At 41.2% G+C, this 21,633-nt stretch overlaps 1 protein-coding gene across 1 annotated transcript in view; it reads right to left on the bottom strand.

The window, feature by feature from the left end:
• Positions 1 to 3,968: 3,968 nt before the first annotated feature.
• The window catches only part of VEGFD (vascular endothelial growth factor D), a 31,858-nt gene continuing 14,193 nt past the window's right edge, over positions 3,969 to 21,633 (bottom strand). The window contains exons 2-7 of the mRNA XM_032207780.1: positions 16,181 to 16,391; positions 12,318 to 12,508; positions 9,920 to 10,068; positions 9,043 to 9,140; positions 6,080 to 6,275; positions 3,969 to 4,629 (exon numbers count right to left, since the gene is read on the bottom strand). Of these exons, the coding sequence (XP_032063671.1) occupies positions 4,503 to 4,629; positions 6,080 to 6,275; positions 9,043 to 9,140; positions 9,920 to 10,068; positions 12,318 to 12,508; positions 16,181 to 16,391 (972 nt within the window). The 3' untranslated portion in view covers positions 3,969 to 4,502. The remainder of the gene's footprint in view (positions 4,630 to 6,079; positions 6,276 to 9,042; positions 9,141 to 9,919; positions 10,069 to 12,317; positions 12,509 to 16,180; positions 16,392 to 21,633) is intronic.

Here is a 21,633-nt window from a genome sequence, read left to right as displayed (position 1 = left end):
TAAGCAGTGTCACAGTACGTGACATACGACAGCTTCTGAAGTAAATGGCAGCAATGCATTCAGGATTCACTCGAGTTTCTTCAGTGTCACCTCTGTCCTTCTGGAAGTCAAGTACAGTCTTAACAAGTAGATAAAGATTTCCTGACTCTTTCAAATGCAATGGGAATATATTGCTCATTCAGTCTTTTTCCTGCCCCCTCCCCCAAAAAAGCACATGCAGGTTTGAAAGCTAGCTAGACATAAAAAGTGATATTTTTTAGAAACTACCTGCACATTTTTTTCAGAATTAACAGTTATTATTTAAGTAGTGTCATTCCTATTATAGAGATGGATATGTAGAGGCCATAATCCAAATGTTGGATTAAAGACATCCCTCATTATATAAAAATTGAGACACACCATAACAGGAAATTTTAGCATTATTATTCTGGCTATGAAACCTGTAAATCATGTCCATATGTTTAAAAAGCAAGTCATGCTGAACGCAGTAATAAAAGGCATTTCAAACTTCAAACACTACGTTCCTCTGTTCAATAACCTTCCCTCTGAGAAGGTCATTTAGTCATAGGTTAAAAGCTAATAACATCAGTCAAAAGCCAGATCTGCCATGAATTTTATATACCCCATTTAAGTCTCCTGAATTGTTTTATTAAATCACTGTTATTAAATTCTGATGTATTGATATGAAAGATAACAGAAAGCATTTCTATTCCCAAGTTTATTGAATATTTTGAAATGGATCGACTCCAGAATTTCTCAAATCAAATAACACTATAAATTCTTACAAGTCCTCATCAAATTCTAATTATCTGTTTTTGTTTCCATCTCCACCCAGAGCCTCCTTTTAGTCATAGTTTTCCATGCAAAGGATTTGCAGCCTGTGCCACGGTATTAGCAACATCCGGATCTTCTTTGGGCTGTGACAATGATGATCATCATGCGGCACTGGCGTTCACAACATTATGCTTAAACTCTTGAGCTTTTCCACGTAGTGCTTGGGTGAGTGCTATAAATAGCCAGTACGTGCTCTAGCTTTGGTTATTTTCTCATCATACAGGAGAGCAGGACGGAAAAGTGCAGCACACAGCAATGCAGAGACTGGCACAGAGTCTTACAGCTGGGGATCTGCCAGGATGGAAATTTATTGTAATAGAAATAAGCTGCAAGATCCCTGTGCTGCCAACACAGTAGTGCACTGGCACAGTCCAAAAAGTACGTGACTGAAGGCTTCGGAAGATGGAAGTGCCTTTCTTAGTCCTTTATGCAGAAGCCAATGGGAGGGGAAGAATGGCCAATGCTCACACTCCGAACCATTAATGTGTAGGGTTAGAGAAAGGTATTTTCATGTTCAAAGTGTGAATCTGGCTAATTCAGAGCCTTTGGGTGCCTCTGCTTTGCCACCCAGCACTGTACCCTAGGTTAGGTGAAGTGAGAGGAGTTGCATCCATCCTACAGAGCTGCAGGGGAAGGCTGTAGTGCTGTCCTGGTGGTGCTGTGTGGTGTCTTTGGCAATGGGACACCAGCAAGAAGCATCCCCTTCCCCTGCCAGCCCTGGCACAGTGTGTGTGCTCGTCTTGGCCTCATTTTGCGTCCTGGAGCACCAGAGGCAGCTGGCTGACAGATGAATGGGTTCGTGGAAGAGGAAGACTTGCGTGAGGTGCTGTGCTGCACCAGGAGGGAAAGAGGTGGGGTGTGATTAGGGTGCATGTATGCACACGCACACACAGACACTCATCCCCATTCTCCTATCCTGCAAATGTTTGGGTCTTAACTTTGTGTGCCAGACAATCCTATTTGATCAAAGACTCACATTTGTAAGCCTTCTGCAAATTCTGAACACATTTTCTCTCATTTTTTACAAGTTTCTACCAAAAATATTTACCTAAGCATTTCACAAAGTCATCCAAAATAGTTTATCACAAAATTTTGAGGTTAAGGGTTAAAATCACTCTGTGGCTTAGGCTGAATGAAGCCTATGGATGCAGCAACATCTCTCTCCTTCCCACTGGGATCTGCAATCCCAAGTGGGACCTCCAGGCACAAGTCTGTCTTACTGTGGTCTAGGAAGGTGCAAAAACCTCAGAGCAGGGTTCGCAGCAGTGGTCAGTGATGGGACCTTTCCAGCCTCAGTATCCAAATGGCTTTTGCACTCTCCTGGGGGTTGGATGGCTTATGACCAAATCCCTCTCTGCCTCACCAAGAAAAGCTTTCAAACATGGTTTTCAGCTCCTTAGTGATTGCTTTATCTAAGAGCCTTCTGGAGTTGGAGCAGACTTATTTGTCTCTCAGGTTGGAGCAATTCTGTGTTTTTTTTTTTTTTTTCTTTTTTTAAAAATTAAAATGAATTTCTACCCCTGTCAGGGTGGAAAGCTAGGAAGCCTCTACAGATCAGCATTGACAAGGCTGAGACATAATTAATACAGGACTCCAACTGCTAAATCTCAATGTAAGACAAGCTAGGAAATGCAAAAGCTTAAACTCTTTCCACGTGTCACTCAAAGTCAGACCTCTGCAAACCCAGAGGGCATCTTCTCATCCTGCCTTTTTATGTCAGTACAGCTCTACTGACTTCAGGAATTATTTATTCATGAGCCTAGCAGGTCTCCAGTCAGATCCAACTTGTGGAAAACCATTCATTTTCCAGTTGTTGCACTGTTAAATGACACTATAAATAACTGCCCATGGGCGATGTGGTTATAGTAAAGGAATATACGTTAACTTTCTTGACACTGAAGAAGAATTCAGCTGTACAAACACTTATGTATAGTTTCAGGCAAAGGTGTATTGTTACTTCATATGCCACTAGTGCCATCAGTTAAGTGTCTGGTTCAGTGTGAGGTGCCCGGGCTTGCAGAGCACCGTGCCTCTGCAGCTCCTTTGCTTTCTGAGGAATGTGCTAATGGTGTAGACGACATTAATTCCACCACAGGGTCGGGAGACCCCTGACTATAGGTGGGGTGAAAAGTGATGGGAAGGTTCGTTTCTTTTAAGGACCTTCACATAGCTCAGAGACTTCACCCACCATGAATATAAGTCTGAATTTAGAGTCTCTCAGAAAAGTGAGGGAAGTATAAGGGTGTGCTGCTTTTACTGCCCGTCTGGCTCACCTTATTTTGCACTGGGGTCCTGTTCTGGTCCTTGTTCATGTGGCAGGCCAGTTGCATATGCCTGTGCTGTGCAGGAAACCCCGCGGCAGGGGAGCCCAGTGTAGATGAGGAGGCAACTTAAAGGATTCTTATAGGATTGAGTTCTGATTTTATTTTAAAGAAATCTACTTTTCCCTATAAAAATACGATAAAAATAAATAAAATAACCCTCTGAGATGCACATCAAAAAGCTATTTTCTATTCCACACATTGTGTCGACCTTTCCATCTCCATTGCAGTTGTTTCATTTCCTCTGTTCCCTCCACTCACAATGCAGTATAGAATTGGAGAGTTCGGCAAAGCGGAAAAAATGATTCAGTCATCAAGACCATCATTTCCAGTTCAAGATTGCTGCTTACAATATTTTCTCTAGAATGACTCAGACCAGACTTCAGTGGCTCAGAAAATAATGTTGTCCTTGTACTTGATTTGGTTAAAACACTGTTATTCAGGCCTCACACTGGTGAAAACAATTTCAGTGCAAAGGACATATTTTCATGGCATGGTAAGTTAAAAGCAAAATTATCGTTTCCCTTAGAAAATCACTGAACAGTTAGTACTAGTGTGGCTGTTATCCCCTTAGGGAGATTAGCACACAGGAACAAATAAATAAATCACACATGGCTGTCAAGCAGACGTGGGAAAAATTATTCTTCCATACTGAAATTATTGGACCAAGTGACCTTGTTTCGACCTGGGGTTGGGCAGGAGCCAGTCCCAGTGGGACAAACATAAGGCTGTGCTTGAGGTGGCTTTGGGTTTTTGCTTATTTTCTTTTTGTTTGGCAGAGTTTTAGCATAACAGGGAAAAAATCAAAACCACTTGAATAACTGATGTATTTATTTTCTTATATACACTTAAATATGGCACATCTGACAGTAGTTGTACAATAAACTCAAAATGATAATCAAAGCTGGACAGTAGATCAAATAACTCAGTGCTGACCCTATTAGAAGCCAAATCCTGTACACTGAATTTCTGAAGAAAATTTCACCCTAGAGTTGCGTTAGCTAAGGATTCAGAGGCTAAGATTATCTAGTCTCAATTTTTGAAAGACTGGCTGGTGACTGCGACTGTATTACCAATACCAGCTTCATCTTCCATAGCATAACATTGAACTGGCTCTTTCTGCTCTTTCTTCCACACAGACAGAAATTCATCAGTTGTTTTTACCTCTTACAGAACAATTATCAGTGTCCCAGAGGACTGACCTGCAGTTAGTGATAAATAAATAAATGCAGACTGGATTCATTCTTCTGCTGTTAATGTGGAAGATGTTTGTGTTTACTACTGTTCGAAAGTCAGTGACAGCTACGTTGCGAAGCAGTGGATTTTTGTAGAATTGAGGAAATTCAGTCAGGGATTTTCTTTGCTTTGAGACCCATGAGAACCTCTCTTCTCCTTCGGACAACGACAATGCCTGGCGCACGTTGGTTTTGCAGTGGGGCATGTTCTGGGTTGGGATGGACATTTGTCCTCACAGCTGTTTAATGAAGGAGAAGAAAGCAAAAAAGAGAGGAGCATTTTAATATGATAATTCTTTGTCACTTTTCCCAACTTTTTCATCATCGGACATGTAGGAGATGTTTGAGAAAGTGCGGACACCCTACAATAGAGGGAGAAAAGACTTTGCTGCCTGGCAGTTCTTGTCTGCAGCAATGTCTTCTTGCTGTCCATTCATCCACAGTCAGCCTAAGTAACTCTTTCATTTCTTGCGAGCAGTGAGATCCTGGATAGTGCCGCCCTCAAATTTTATGAAGTACCTTAGCTTACTTGATGCTTCAGCTTTGGTCCTCCAAGACTACCGGGTATAAAAGGCTGGCATAGAAGTCCTGTGTCCATATCACAGTCATTTCTAGGAGCTACACTCATGAAAACAAATGATTGCATTGATACCCTCTCACACCTGCAACACATAAATGACCAAGTCTCTGATGCTCACTTTCAGCTCTGCTGATTTTTTAGCTATTTGTATATTTGTTGCCATCTATTTTATGCTTGTCCATATTTTCAAAACTGAGTCTAAAGATGCAAATGTTACTTTTTCCACAGCTTCCTCTCTATGAATGAACCTAAGAGGTCTATGAGAATGGGCCCTATAGGTGAGCATGCAGTGAACTGCAGTTCTGATAAGGTACCCAGGGAAACTGGATTCTGACTGTCCATACAGGCTTTCAGACTGAGTTCTTGCATGCTCTTGGTTCTCTACGTGTGACCAGGGTTCTCTGAGAAGGAAATTTTTAAAAATAAGGTAAAGAAAAAAAAAAAAAGGGAGTATTTTAAAAGCATATTTTCCATTTAAGTTTTGCCAAAAGAAACCTCAAAACTAGTTACACAAAAAGATTTGGAAAATGCATGGAGTGCAATAGCCCCAAAACAATTTTCCCAGTTCTTACAGGAATCAGACCTGATTGCATGGCTTTCCACGTGTACAAAATTTCATTAGCTCTAGCAAATCATTTGCTCTGAGGACAAATTTAATAGGGAATGAGCTGCATGGTGTGGATGTTAATTTAGGGTACCTTTGTCCCTAGAAGTTCATGAGAAAGCATTTGGCTGTCACAGAGAACACAGGCTGGGTTCTGACTCGCTGGAAGTGCAAGATTCAGTGTCTCACAGTAAATCCCCTTTGTAACACAGTAATTTCAAGTATAGCATAGTTTTAGAATTCATTCCCCTAAGAAGAGGGAAAAAATAATAAACCTAGGTAGTTGAATAACATCCTTGTCCAGATTTCTCAAAACATGTCAATTAAATAAACCTTAGACTCTTCTATGATGTGAGTATTGTAAAGACTATATTATTATTATTATCTTCATAATTGCAGCAAGGTATTTCATCCTGGGTGGCACTCCTGGCTAATTCAGCACTTGCACCTCCAGCATCTATGCAAGCTAATTCAGTATAGGCACTGAATGACAAGGAGCACTTACCTGCAGGTTTCAGCATGAAATATCTTGTGTTTCTGAGCACAGCTTTCCTGGCTCTCCCTACACAAATAGCAGCTGCAGTTCTCTTTACTTTGAAAGAAGTCTGTGGGACACTTCTGTCTACAGATGCATTCACAATTTTCTTCATCAAATTCCATATGTTGTCCACACATAGCCAGTTCAGCAAGAGGAGGGAGTCCTGCAATAGTTCAAAAAACATTTAGTGTTAGGCTTTACAGAGCTAAATCCTGCTCTGGAAGACACTGGCTCTTTCATTGCAATCAGTAGGACTCAGTTGTGTACTCTTCGATTTATTTTAGTCTTTATAATTTCTGCTGCAATTTACAGGGCAGAAAAGGTCTTCTCAAGTTTTTCAAGGGAGGAGTGAGCCGATTGTTTCGCTAACTCTGATACTGTTATTTCTTGTGGGTTGAACCCTGCATAAAAGTACTTTATTTTGGGGCTGTATATCAGAAATGCCAAATGTTAGGTTTTGGAACAAACCTTTACTGCACTGCAGGTTTTAAAAAGAAAAATCTTAGAAAGGATTTAGTGAATGCCCATACCAAAGTTGCATATCCACACAAATTAGAACCTTCACTGCTCAATGTATCTTACTATCCATACACTCTGGAAATTTTTGCAAAAATAATATTATGTCTAGCATGATGCAAGCCAGTCTAGCACTTCAATAAGCAACATATGTACACTTGTCAGTTAAAGACAGGAGAAAATACTTTGTTTCAGAAACAAAACCCCAGCCAAGGGAACACTCCAATACCTCATCTATCTTCCCTCAAAATATACATCTGGAGTACAATATGAGGCTAATCCTAGAAAAAAGGGTAACATATTTTCTGAAAGCCACATTAAAACACTGGCAGCACATCCCTGGTTAAAGGTCATGGCATATAATGTGTCACTGGAAAGGTAATTTCCTGTAATTTTACAATTAGCTATTGGATTTAACCTAGGGAATGTGGAATGTAACCTGTATCCGTGACCTCTGCAACCTGAGCTCTGCTCTTACTGACCAGAACAGGCCTGTACGTTACTTGAAAGAAACCTTCATCATTACTTACTTAATGCTGAAAAACCAATATCCAAAAAAATAAAAACCAAGTCCTATTTGAAGAGAGGAAAGAATCTGCCCCAAATTCTTGGAAAACAAACCACATCCTTGGGGTGATAAAGCTTGGCGTGTATGAGTGTTTCAGTCTCACTGTTTTAACATCAAAGACAGAGTTTAAGTTATTTTGTCCTAGCCACAGCCAAGCACAACGTGCTTCAGAGAGTTATATTTTATCTGAGGAAATAGTGAGTTTATGTCAACAAAAGCTATAATTCAACAAGCCACAAATTCTGATCTCTATGCTGACCTTACAAAAGGCCAAGAGTGAAGAGGACTTTGGCTATTCATAGTCCTTTGGACATACTCTGAAATATGGAGCACTAATCTCTTCTTGAGTGAAAAGACTAACATGAGTTTAACTACATAACTTGATGGTCAAATGATCTGATCCAGAATGAGAATAGATCCTATAGAAAAAGATATGCAACCAATCTATTAACCTTAGGACATTGTAAACAACAGAATAACTTAAGAAATTATTTAGTTTTACTTTAACTTGCTGTCTCGCTTTTATCATTGCCTTGCTGGGTTTGCTCTTCTGCTTGCATAGGTTAAAACAGAGAGTCAGGGCTTCCATGTCCAACTGCTCTACTGCTGTCACAATTTTACTTCAACTATTTACAATTTCCTAAGAAAAACAGTTTCTTTAAAAAAGAATTACATAGGGCTTGGGGAAGATTTAACTTTACTCTTAATGTTTACTGCTAGTGGGTATATTTAGACTTACACAGTTCCCCCACAGAATATTTCCTGCAAATATATTTGACAAAGTTTTCCATGAAAAGCTGAGGAGAAAGGAAGTACTGGACACTTGTACTTACTTTCATAGATTTATAGAATCATAGAATCACAGAATGGTTTAGGCTGGAAGGGACTTTAAAGATCACTCAGTTCCAGCCCCCTTCCATGAGCAGGGACAGTTCCCACCAGACCAGGTTGCCCAAAGCCCCACCCAACCTGGCTTTGAACAGGGATGGGGCACCCACAGCTTCTCTGGGCAACCCGGGCCAGTGCCTCACCGCACTCTGAGTGAAGAGTTTCCTTCTAACATCTAATCTTAATCTTCCCTCTTTTAGTTTAAAGCCATTACGTCTTGTCCTATGCCTGACAAAGAGTCCCTCTCCAGATTTCCTGTAGGTCCCCTTTAGGTACTGGAAGGCTGCTGTAAGGTCTCCCCAGAGCCTTCCCCCAGAGCCTGGGGATTGTTCAGAGGCTGAACAATCCCAGCTCCCTCTGCCTGTCTTCATTTTACCCTCTCCCATTTTCTTCCATAAGCCTCCTAAATACCTTATTAGACTACCTAAAAGATAGTCTAATACTTTCAAAGATTATAATCTTCTACACTGACTACAGCTGATAGGAAGGACTGATTTTATCCATCTTATTTCTTATTCCTGTTACAGCTATTCTCAAGAATTTCCCATAATGAAGATTCAACATCTTCCCCAAGCAACATATTCCAGGAGATATTTTTTTTTTCTACAGTTAAAAAGCTTTCCCTAATGTACATAATGCAACCTAAGGGCAATGTAAAATAAAATAAAATAAAAAATAATCAAAGGTGCCTACTTTGTTAACTCTTTTTAATACATTCCTGGTTCTTATTTAGCTTTCTAATATAGATGGAGTAAAATGTCCATGGAAAAAACATGAGATGGGGATAAGCATATACGAGTGTTTATTTTCAGGTGTTTTTGCACCATAAGCCAGGCCCAACTAAGGATGTAGAATTAAAACTGTACCTCTCACAACAGGAAATGGAACATAACCAAAATGAAACACGAGCAGCTTGGACATAGTAAATATATGTATCCATTGGTAATTTTATCTTTACCTTCCCGTCTGTTGGGATGCTGTACATCTACAACACATTCACATTTGTCACTATCCCAGATCCATCCATTATGGCAAAGTTTGTTGGCAAAGGGACAACTAGGAAAAAAAAAAAAAAAAAGAAATTAAAAATAATTGAAAATAATATCAAGAGCAGCATCAGAGTCATTTGGCAAAATGAACCTATGCTTAATGATCTATAATGAACTTTTTTCAGACTCAGAGGGACCAGCCTGACTTTCAGGTACTTGGATCTGGGAGCGAAGCTCACAAACTGGAAGAAGGCTAAAGTTCTTCAGGATCTGCCTAAGAAGAGGATTCAGAGCAGCCAGCAGGCTGAGTGATGGCTAGCAGTGGCTTTGCTGATATGTCACCTATCCCCCAGCCCAGAAGTCTTGCTGAAGGGCACTTTCAGGGTCAAGCCTACATGCAGGGCTAGACAGGGACTTCTGAGCTAACTTTAAATGACCCTGTAGTTGTGTTTCCAGAGTGTCTGTTGAGTTAATGTAGCCAGTTCCCATCAGGACTACAGCTGCTATGCCATACTTTGGAGTGAGATGTGAGATCGCTTTTCTCCAGACACTGAGCCAGACAGATGCAAACCAGGACTGATTACAAAATTTAAAATCCATGGTTTGCATTGATTCTGACCCAAGGTAACATGAGGTACAGCAGAGTGCTTTAGGTTGATCTCAGTACTCTCATGTGCCCTGGCTAAGTAATGTGTGAGCAGAACTGCTCATGTCATGTTGAAAAAATAAAATCTTTTGGGATAACAGAAAACGAAGGCACCATTATAATAACCAAATCAGAACAAAATAATTTTCATACATTGAACCACACAACATAGGTAGTCACTTGTAAATGAGGCAACTTACCCATCTTCTTCCGGGTACTGGACAGATCTTCGTATGATGGTGTACTGATGACGCTGGGTATTTGATAAACATTTACAGCCAGTATGATTGGCAATTTTGATTGGCACAGGCTCTGGAACACTTGTCAAGGGAACTGAGATCTCAAAGAGCTAGGTAGGTGAAATAAACATTATTTTTTTTTCCAGTTTCCATTATGCAATTACTATATCAAATCAAAACTTCTTAGCTTTGCCACCATTTGCCTCACCATTGCTCTTTTCTAGCAATAGTTACCATAGGGATGAATGAGCAGGTGGGCACTGAGGGTTTTGAAGTGAAAGGCGAACAATGCCTATCACTGTAAAAACTTGCCAAAATGGTCATCTCAGAGTCATATAACCAGCTACTAAATACCCAAGATCACCCCAAAATCTTTGCAAATGCACTCAAATGCCTCTTCTGGATTGCTAGCAGAAGATGGAAAAGACAAAGGCATTGGGAACTTTGTTCTCAATTATATCATCAGTTGAATCTCAGCCACTCATAGAAACATTTAGCATTACTAAGGTACTCACAGCTTGCACCTTTAGGTCCCTAACTTAAGCTCCACAGACTTCTCAGAGACAGAGGAAACAGGAGTAAATAAAAGACAGTTCAGTCCACTTTAGTTGGGTTCCTCAGAGAATCATTCTTTGTTGACTGTAGTAGGAGACTAAGGAACCAAACAGCAATCTCTGGGTAGCCTTGTAGAAGCTCTGGTTCTCTGGGCAGCTCCATGTAGGAGTCATTGAAGTGACCCACACCCTCTCTGACCCAACAGGCCAGCTTTTTTCAAGTGGAAAGTAAGGAATAAAATACTTATCAGCATGCCAGGTTAGTGCTGCATGCAGATTCAGTGGCTGAGAAATAGTTCTAAACCTGTTTAGATATTTAAATGTAGGTGTCATAGTCTCTAACTTCAAGTGGCAGGAATATCCTTCAGTGGATATTTTATGCAAGGAAAAAAAATGTACTCTTACTTTTATGGGAGTAATTTCATAGATTTTAGAGAAGTCTGGTCTGCTGGTAGTGTGTCCAGGACTGGAATTTAGCTGGGGGCTTTTGAGGGAATGGTTATTTTGAAGGGCACTAAAGGAATGTTACACTCTGCAGAATTGCAGCTTTTCAACAAACTTATGAACTGCTGCTCCAAAAACGCATAAATAAGTAAATACTTTTTAGCGTGACCTAGCTCCCTGAGCTGATCAGATGTCTTTTGTGTATAGCCAACAGCTCGTAAGTGCTTTCTCTGTCTGGTGTGGAATGAAAGCAATTAATGAACATTGACGCAAGAAGGACAGATCCAGTGTACCCAGACACAAAGGAATTGCATTACAAAAAACCTGAAACAATATGGAAGTGAATCAGGCCTGCTGACCTTCAAATGCTTTCCTGTAAGAACTTCAATTTTGTTTTTAAAACAACTGCCCTTAGTCTTTGTTCTGTCTTAAATAAAAACCTATTTGGTAACTAGAGTTTAATATATTAATATAAGTACAAAAGATCTGATAAGTAGGGGTGCCCAAAATGAAGATTAATCTAGGAGGACCTGTCCCTTGTGTTCATTTTGTAGGTATGGATACAGATGGTTTCAAACAAAGCACTGACTGAAAGTACTGAAGTTGGAGCTGTGCTCATTTGCCAACTGGAGCAAGATACCTCTGTACATAGATGCTAGAGGGAGTCTACTGAAAGAAGCTCTAGATACTCTATGCTCACTTTTTGGCACCAGTCATTAAAATTCACATATTTGTTGCTTTTTGCACCTAAGCAATAACTGGGTGCAGGTTTAAGCCTTTTCCAAAGTAACTTGTGATTTGGGACATTCAGATCCTGAAGCATTCAAGCTTGAATGAAGCATGCAATGAGCAGTTGATATCTTCTGCTGCAAATGTCTCTTTTTAAGGCTCACAAAGCTGTACCTCAATAACTATTAACCATCCTTGTGGCATTAATGGCAATTTTGAGAATGCAGCTCTCAAACTCCTGGTCCCACACTACAAAATGCCCCAGATTTTCTCAGTCCTTTGGTGGAGAGTTTTCCCACGAGCCAATGCTCTCAAGAGGTCCCAGGTCCAAGTAACAATACGTTAGAGAAGCATTATATCCCGTAATGTCATGTGAGCCTACGGTCACTTTCTCAGGGTCTGATTTTCCATCTCTACACATATATAAACATTTGTAATAATATGACATGAGTGTAAAATGTCATTGCACATGCCTGTGTTTACTCCACATGGATAAAAAAGTCAATTCTTCTGTTTGTTATGACAGAGTAGACAGATCTTTCATAACAGGATTTCAGAAACCAAACATCCTTTTTCCCCTCCCTTCTTTGAGAGCCAGGGCAAAGGGAATGCATGTAAATAGGCTCATTTACCGTTTTTGACACGTAAGTTGTACTTGTGTTCATGCAGCTCAGACTCTCCTCATTGCAGCAGCCTCCACATCTGAACACGTTCACACAGGGAGGCTTGAAGAATTTGTTGGTTGTCGTACCAAGCTCTTTGGCAACCTCCACACAGGTTTCCCTTGGCACACACTGAGTCTTTTGCCATTCCTCATCTATGACTGGAGAGAACACCATTTTTATGAGCAATCATGGCAAAGTAAACCTCTGATTAGTGAGGCAAAAACATTACACAAATAAAAATGAAGTGCTGGCAGGCCATCTGCACTTACTTGGATTAATTTAAGGACCAGAGAGAGGCGGAGTACAAAATTATCCCAGTAACTTACAGCAGCTGCCCTGGCAAAGAGGTCGCTACATTTATCTGCCTTTGGTTTTCAACAGGGATGACCAAAATCTCCGTTCATGTCCATGGGTTAAGTAGGGCACATCGATCTCTGCTGACAGAGGATCAGCTCCCCAAAGCACGTCTGGTCAGGCAGGCCCCAACCCTTTCTTCTCTCCTGCGGGGTCATTTTCATGTTGCCACCCTAGCCTGTCACCACGTGTACCCCAATTTGGGCGCATAGAGCCTGGGCCTGACTGGAAAAGCACATTAATGATTAACAGATTCTGGTCAGAGGGTATTAGTACTCCCACTGGATGTCAGCCAGCGAGCTGTTTCCAAGCTGCTGAATGAAATCCAAGACAAACACTCTCACACCTAAATACCCTCTTGGGTATTAAGTTGGAATAGCAGGAATATGAATTCAAGCGTCTTTTATCTATTCAAAACAACGTGGCATCTTTCAAATACTCAGTTGGTATAGACTAGTAATTTATTTCAGACCTATCTGTCAAACCCTGACTGTGAGAAGGAATAATGCATTCACTGGCTGAAGCACAGAGAGAAAATAGTAACATTTACATAATACCATCTCAGGTCTTCTTAGAGGTGGCCCTGCTTTTTTTTTTTTTTTTTTCTGCTTTTGCTTATCTGATTCATGTTATGAAATTACTCGAGAGTCATCAGTGCTTGTGCTTTAAGTCCTTAAAATACTGAAAACATTTTTCCTGTCTGCCCCCCTCCAGCAGGCTTATGAAAGGTGAAAAGCAACTTCTACACTATTAAGAAAATTGCTCTCCCAGTGCAGTCCATCTCCCTGCTATTGTGCCAGCAGTATGTACATTTATAGGGCATTTCTAATTTTTTATTATTTTTTTTTCTGGAAGACTTTTAATCTAATTGCTATACTTTGTCTTCAGATAAGCCTTTATTTCACTCTTTCCTACCTGACTTTCCTTTCATTTATTTATATTTTCTTCAACTGACTCTGTATATCTAAATCAGTTTGTTTATTTCTGCAAAGCTCTTCCTCAGGGCTGATTCACTCTACTTTCCACTCATTCAAAAAGTACAAACTATAACAGTTTAGGGTCTGGATTCTGATTTTACTTCCTGTAGCATAAATTAAGGAAAGAATCACTAAAATCAATAGAATTTTCTAGAGTAGTTGAGACTATCAAAGCAGCAATCTAATCCTAAGCCTTAAAATAGAAAATAAAGTGTTTGCCAAACTTACTAAAGTACATGCATGTAACCACTTCAGATGTCACTTCAGTGAGAGTGAGCAGTGATGACCTTTCCATCTGCACATATCTTCCCTTTATTAATCACATTATGTATGTATTTATTTATTTTAAATAGAAGGGCTGCTTCAGGAAGGGCTGGTCAAAGAAGTGGGTGTCATGCTTTGTTGTGAAGCACTGTGGTCGCTGTGATCTCCCCTGAGCAAGCACAGGGCATTTGCTGCAAAATCTGGCTCCGATGATATACACCCAAGCTTGAAAGTGCTGCTGTTGTAGGTGAACTGAGCTGCTCTGGGCAGGTTGTGGTGGGACAGGGTGAGGGGGGCTTTCAGTGACTTCATTGTTAAAGCTCTAGAAAGGAGGAACAAAGTCTTCAAATTGCACCATTGGAGTGTGGGGTGCAGTGGAAGATGGTCTAACTGTGAAGCTGTGAATAGACTTCACCCAGCCTTCTCATCATAGAACTTTACTAAAACAAAACAGATGCTCTTGGCAAAAGGGACAGTGCTTACTGACTGGAAAGGGTGTGGGAAAGAAATACATGTTTATAGGCTCAGTTTTTTAAAAGGAGCTTTAATACCTTGAACATATTAAGATGTTAGAACAAAGTCATTTCTGTTCTGGGATAATTCCACTTTGGATGGAAAAATGGAGAAGATGACCCAAAAGGCTTTTTTTAACTTAAATTTCAGTGACTGGGCTTTGTTTGAGAAAGCGGACATACCTGTGTCTAAAGTTAGATATTCAAAGGGAAAGAAGGAAGTGAACTAACAGCTGTGACAAGTGGTTATGAGAATATTACATCTGTACAACTATAGGTATCTGACTTCATTACCTGAAGAGCTACATTTTTCTGCCATTCAAAATGCCTATTGCAAAAAGCCTACATTGCCTCAGTACCGTTTGACAACATCCTCTGTTGTTTCAGTGCATTGACAAAAGGAACATTTATTTTTTTCATAAATACAGAGGCTCACTCAATGAGCTATAGTGAATAGAGAAATACAGCATTTGACCCTGGGTACTACTTCTAATAACAGCTACATGAACTTCATTTGATATACATACAGAAACTAATGTTTCTGTATAGGCTTGTAAAGATGTGAAAAACAAAACATGCAAACATTAATTAAAGTCCCCTTAGTTGTTCTTCCAATCTGTGTTGGATGCTGGGGTTTGTTTGGTTTGATTTGTGTATTTTTGTTGTTGTTAGCTTGCTTTTGTTTTGTTTGTCTCTACAAAATTTTTATGAGATGTTTAAAGCCATGCCTGTCACATAAAAACCCTTTTCAGACTGGCATTCATCTCTGCATTTCTGTTCCATGGCTCAGAGAACTAAATTGAGGCCTTTGCTCAGTCATAATTTAGTTGAAATGTAGAAGCAATAGATATAAAAGCGACAGCAATTGCGTGCAAATGTGGCTGTGGTTATTGTAAAAGCAGTGCTGGAACAGGATCAGCAATATCCTATTTCCCCAAAGGAAAGTGATATGGTCATGTCACTTCAGGGTAAAGACTGAACAAAAAAGAATAGCTTGATCTGTACTTGGTTAGCCTATAGCGTAGCTTTGCTGTAGGAAATCCATCTCCATGACTGAAGCGTAGTACTTGATCTTTTATTTTACATCAATGAACATAAAATGGCCCTTGAGTCTTTCACCTACAGGGAACAGTGTTCATTTTTGCTCCATGTGGGGGAACAGATTTGTGATTCCCTTCACTCAGGTGCTGGCTGGCAGTTTCAAAGCTTACTTCTTCTCTCCAGAGAGATTTCCTCAAATAGAGAGAGAAGATTAGGGCAATACCTCCTTCCTGCAGTTCCCACTCAGACACCACTGATGATGTGCAGTGCCTTATATCAAAACACACCTAATAAAGAAAGGGATTGTGATGCCTGTTGTAAAACTCGTTTGTTTTTGCCTGCAAGCAAATTCCAGGATCTGGCAAGATGCTGCTGGCAGGCCCCTCAGCCCATCACTCCAGCCCACTCTATGCATGTTTACTTCCCCTCTTTTTGTGGAGTGACAAATTCATACATAATACATCTTTCCCTCGAATGGTACACAGTACAGTAAGCCTGATTTGCCCATAAATGAGGGAGACATACTCAGGCTGTTGCCTGACATTTTTTCGTACAGAGTCATTTTCCGTGAATGCCCTGCTGTTTCCAGTCCAGGTGTATTCTAGGAAACCCCTGGCACTTAAAATCCATTACTGCATAAGATGGTCCTGAAGCTGCAGCCAGACTCCAAACCTGCACCCACCTTTCAGTGTATCGATGTCATAGAAAGCAGCAGCAAATCTGGTGGAGCGATGCGATGCAGAGCGGGAGTCTAAATTGGCCAGACTTTTGAGTTTTAGCCTGCATTTCCACAGCTTCCAGTCCTCAGAATGAGTGATTCGAAGCAGCTCTTCCAGGCTGGATGCCCTCCTGATCTGCTGCTCTGACCGCTCCAGTGCTGACAGAGATGTCCTCTGGAAGGAAAAAGGGGGAAGTCAGAAAGCCAGTGCATTTACTGCATGTCCCAAACACAGCACACACAGCACTTGCACCAGAGGCAGCATATTGATGAGAACAGCTGAGAATACCTGGGAAAACAGGAGCACTTGCAGGGGAAGCAGGCGATCAGGCCCAGTCAGCATGGCTTTATGAAAGGCAGGTCATGCCTGACGAACCTGATCTCCTTCTATGACAGAGTGACGCGCTGGGTGGATGAGGGAAAGGCTGTGGATGTGGTCTACCTTGACTTCAGCAAGGCTTTTGACACCGTCTCCCACAGCATTCTCCTCAAGAAACTGGCTGCTCTTGGCTTGGACTGGCGCACGCTTCGTTGGGTTAGAAACTGGCTGGATAGCCGGGCCCAAAGAGTCGTGGGTGAATGGAGCCAAGTCCAGTTGGAGGCCAGTCACTAGTGGCGTCCCCCAGGGCTCGGTGCTGGGGCCGGTCCTCTTTAATATCTTCATCGATGATCTGGACGAGGGCATCGAGTGCACCCTCAGTAAGTTTGCAGATGACACCAAGTTAGGTGCGTGTGTCGATCTGCTTGAGGGTAGGAAAGCTCTGCAGGAGGATCTGGATAGGCTGCACCGATGGGCTGAGGTCAACTGCATGAAGTTCAACAAGGCCAAGTGCCGGGTCCTGCACCTGGGGTGCAATAACCCCAAGCAGAGCTACAGGCTGGGAGAGGAATGGTTGGAGAGCTGCCAGGCAGAGAAGGACCTGGGAGTGATGGTGGATAGTCGGCTGAATATGAGCCAGCAGTGTGCTCAGGTGGCCAAGAAGGCCAATGGCATCCTGGCTTGTATCAGGAACAGGGTGACCAGCAGGGCTAGGGAGGTGATCGTCCCCCTGTACTCAGGCTCTGGTGAGGCCGCACCTCGAGTACTGTGTTCAGTTTTGGGCCCCTCGCTACAAGAAGGACATGGAGGTGCTTGAGCGGGTGCAGAGAAGGGCGACGAAGCTGGTGAGGGGCCTGGAGAACAAGTCCTACGAGGAAGCGGCTGAGGAGCTGGGCTTGTTCAGCCTGGATAAGAGGAGGCTCAGGGGCGACCTTATCGCTCTTTATAGGTACCCTCAAGGGAGGCTGTAGCGAGGTGGGGGTTGGCCTGTTCTCCCACATGCCTGGTGACAGGACGAGGGGAATGGGCTTAAGTGAGCCAGGGGAGTTTTAGGTTAGATGTTAGGAAGAACTTCTTCACTGAAAGGGTTGTGAGGCATTGGAACAGGCTGCCCAGGGAAGTGGTGGAGTCACCATCCCTGGAGGTCTTTAAAAGACGTTTAGATGTAGAGCTTAGGGAAATGGTTTAGTGGGGACTGTTAGCGTTAGGTCAGAGGTTGGACTCGATGACCTTGAGGTCTCTTCCAACCTAGAAAAAATTCTGTAATTCTGTGAATTCTGTGACATGGGAATGTCCCTGTTTTTAATGGTGCCTGATGTCAGACGGATCTGCACGATTTGTGCCCTTATAAATTGGGAAGATGAGATACCCCTTTCCTCACCGTTTCCATCACAGCCAGCAGAGCTGATCAACCAATTCAGGCTGCAGTCCCCGTGTCCCTGCTTCCCAGGGAACATGGCATGTGAATGAGTTCAGCTTGCAAGAACAATTCAGGCACCTTTGCAGAGAGCCACCTTGGGTGCAAAAACTCTGGTGTCAGTCAGGAGACATCACTGCAAAAGTAGGTGATATAGCCAGGAGATGCCCTAAGTATGAGGGCCGACCCACACAGTGGGCAAACACGATGTTCAACGTGCTGCAAAGTGCAGGGTGCATCTGCTGTTTCCCACCATGATTGCCATCTAGGTCATGCCCAAGTCTGCCAAGGTGGCCTCACATCAAGCCTCTGTGCTGTGGCTGTGCAGCAGTACATGACAGCCCTCCACTTCCATGGGATAACACTCCCTGCAAAGGCCTACACTGTTAGTATAAAGTCATTACTCACTTAAAATATACCTTTTTAATAGAAACTTAGTAGTACATGGCATACCACAACAATACCGGTTTCTTTGGCTGCTGCTTTCTGACATCTGTGTGCCTTTACCAAGACACTGCATATTTATTTCCACTGACTCACCAGGTCTGCTAAAAACTACTGCCTCCAACCCAAGCGAAAGGTTATCTTTGTAAATGGCTGTACTCTGCTGGGCTAGTGCTCAGCTGTGTTCTCCACTAATGCAGTCGGCTGTGCTTTCTGACCAGCAGATAAGGGGCTGTACTGCCAGCTCTTATAAATAATACACCACATCCTAAAGGCAAAGCTGAAAGATGGGAGCTGGTGATTAGGCAGCCAGCAGCCAGATAGTGTTCTGCATAAGCCTAGGGAAGGAGTGAGGAGTCACCTATGAGAGAAAGATTTTTAGATGAGATCTGAAACCTAGGCATTGACCACATCTGTTGTTCATTATTAAAACATCTGTGGCATTTATTTTGCAATGATACAGATGTTAGCTTGTACACACTGGCCAAGTTCATTTTTGCATAATTACCTTCCACTGACCTAAAATTCCCTAAGTAGTTAACCAGAATAAGTTATTTACTCTTCTTTTATGCCCATATGGAACATTGTACCGTGCTCTAGCATGCTGCCATGTTTTATTATGATGAAAGAGATGGCTGCTTTTCATAGGTGTATCATTTCTCATACATTTCATCTGTGGTGAAAACTGGAACGCCCATCTCAATACTTATGGACAAATAAGTCAAAAGGAATGTGAAAAATTAGCACCAGTAACTTAACTGCAAGACAGTTTTACAAACAAGCTACCCAGAATTTTGCTGATCTAGGAAAGCTCAAATTCAGCTTGAGGTCAATATGTCAAGAGTTATTTTTTCAAAGAACCGCAGCTTATATTCACTCTCATACACATACTGTCTCCTTGACCCTGCAAAACAGTGAGTACGAGACCAGGGGTGGTGTGGTAATGGGACCAAATATGTTAAAAATGAAATGTATTAAGCATTAACATTTTTTTTTGTCTTTAAAGAAAGAAAGAAAGAAAGAAAAAAAGAAAGGAAGGAAACAAAGAAAGAAAAGAAAGAAAAGAAAGAAAGATGTCCAAGCTAGATCAGCATCCAAGACCTTTAAACTAGAATGAAATTACAGAGAACCAGTAAAATTATATGATGCTATTCTGTAAATGAAAAGACACATCTCTGCATTTCTTGTAGAAGTCAATAGTTGGGACTTGCATTTCCACTTCTTTCACTTAAATATCAAGTGTTATTATAGGAGAAAACTAATTTTAATCTTAAGGTCAAAAAATACACAAAAAGTATGCATGCCTCATGGTACAGAAAAGATCTCTGTGCTTATCTAAAGCAAAAATTTGTACTGCTTAAGTATCTGTGTATTTTTAAAGCTATACAAATTCATTGATGTGGAAATTAACTGACTTTATGCCTGCAAAATTAATATTGTATAGAAATGGGAAAAAAAAGTTTATTAATAGAATTCAATTTTGTACAAAAATAAAAAAGCATATCAAATGGATTTTGAATTGTGATAATTACAAAAGTGTACCTCTGATATTGATGCACTATAGTGGTATTGACAAAGCCTGCCTATGTATGCAGGTTGTTCCTTCTCTTCTTTTACTTTTTCTCTTATACTGGAAATTGGAGAAGTGCAGTCAAAGGAAATGGGAAGAGCAGTGCACATTACAGAATTCCCTTTACAGTCATTAGAAGTTAAACCTAATTAACTACACCGTGATTATCCAAAACTCACACAGAGCCCTTGGAACTGAGTTATCACTTCTCTGTGCCAGGGTTATTCAACCCTGAAGTGAATCATCTGCCTTTACTGTCTTCACATTTCCCAACAGATACACAAGCTCTTCATTTAATGGGATAGCCAGTTGCCTCCCAGAACAATGTCAGGATAATCATGTTCTTTCTTCTTATATTTGACTTCCTGGAGGGAACAGATTTTGCAGCTGATTTTTTAACTTCTTCCCAGGAATCCAATACAAAATTTCCTGATGCTATTTCCCATATCAACAACAGCACTGAGATAAAGTGCTGTCTCTCCCTCTGAGCACTACTGACACTAGGCATGACAGTAAGCAGAAGGCACTAATAGATATTTGTAGAGGGCTGAATCCCAAATAATTGTAGATTTTTACACTGTGGACATCTATTTTGTCACTCTCAGCTCCCTCTACAAACAAGGTAGAGAAATAGACACTTGCAGAGCATGAGGCATTTGAAATCACATTGAAATTCTGCTAGCTGCCCAGTAAGTGAATCACAGAATCACAGAATTTCTAGGTTGGAAGAGACCTCAAGATCATCAAGTCCAACCTCTAACCTAACGCTAACAGTCCCCACTAAACCATATCCCTAAGCTCTACATCTAAACGTCTTTTAAAGACCTCCAGGGATGGCTCACTAGATCACAAAAGTCATCTGTGTTGTGGATCTTTGGTTAAACGAATCCCACTGCAGCTTTCTGGAATATAAAACATTTGAAGACAAACATCTCATTTTCTTCTGATCTGACTAGGTGCTGAAACAGGAACAATTAATACTGCCTTACACATTTGTTTTGTCTTCACTGGGATTTTTACAATACACTCAATAAGATGTTCTTTTAAACACTTGCTAGAGCATGGACAGACTGTTCATAATCTAGAACGGAGTCTCTCATCTTTATACAGTTTGACTGTAGAGGTGGATATCCACAACTTAAAAGCATTCAAAACTAAAAGCTTATAGAAGGAAAAAGATATATATATATAAATGAAAACACATGGAAGATGCAGCAGCCCCACCAGCAGGATTATGGCCTCAGCTGGGGCACTCTCTTGTTATGGCACAGCAGCACTGAATAGTGTGTGGTCACAAAATCTTTCTCAAGCATACATTTGTATTTAGTGTGTTTTGAAAAGGATAGCATCATCTGAAAACATAAAAACTTTTATGGTCTCAGGCAATATCACAGATGACATACCATATGACTGCTAATGCCACACAGATGTGGACACTTCTTTCATGTACAACAGTTTGAATTCAAGCCCTGTTTCGTTACAGACAAACATACTCCGGCCGGCTGAAAAGCTCCACTTGGAAGAGTGCAGCTTTGCACTGAAAGATGAATAAATGTTTCAAAATGTGAAATGGGATAAAGGTGTTAGGTTTGATGACATTCCAAACCTACCCTTCATGTGATGATCAAAGACTTTTTTTCCTTCTCACAGTGATAATGAGTGGACAG

The sequence above is a fragment of the Aythya fuligula genome, chromosome 1, assembly GCF_009819795.1.
Source record: "Aythya fuligula isolate bAytFul2 chromosome 1, bAytFul2.pri, whole genome shotgun sequence".
Lineage (NCBI taxonomy): Eukaryota > Metazoa > Chordata > Aves > Anseriformes > Anatidae > Aythya > Aythya fuligula.
The sequence above is the reverse complement of the archived record's forward strand: the minus strand, read 5'-3'. Positions and strand labels throughout refer to the sequence as shown.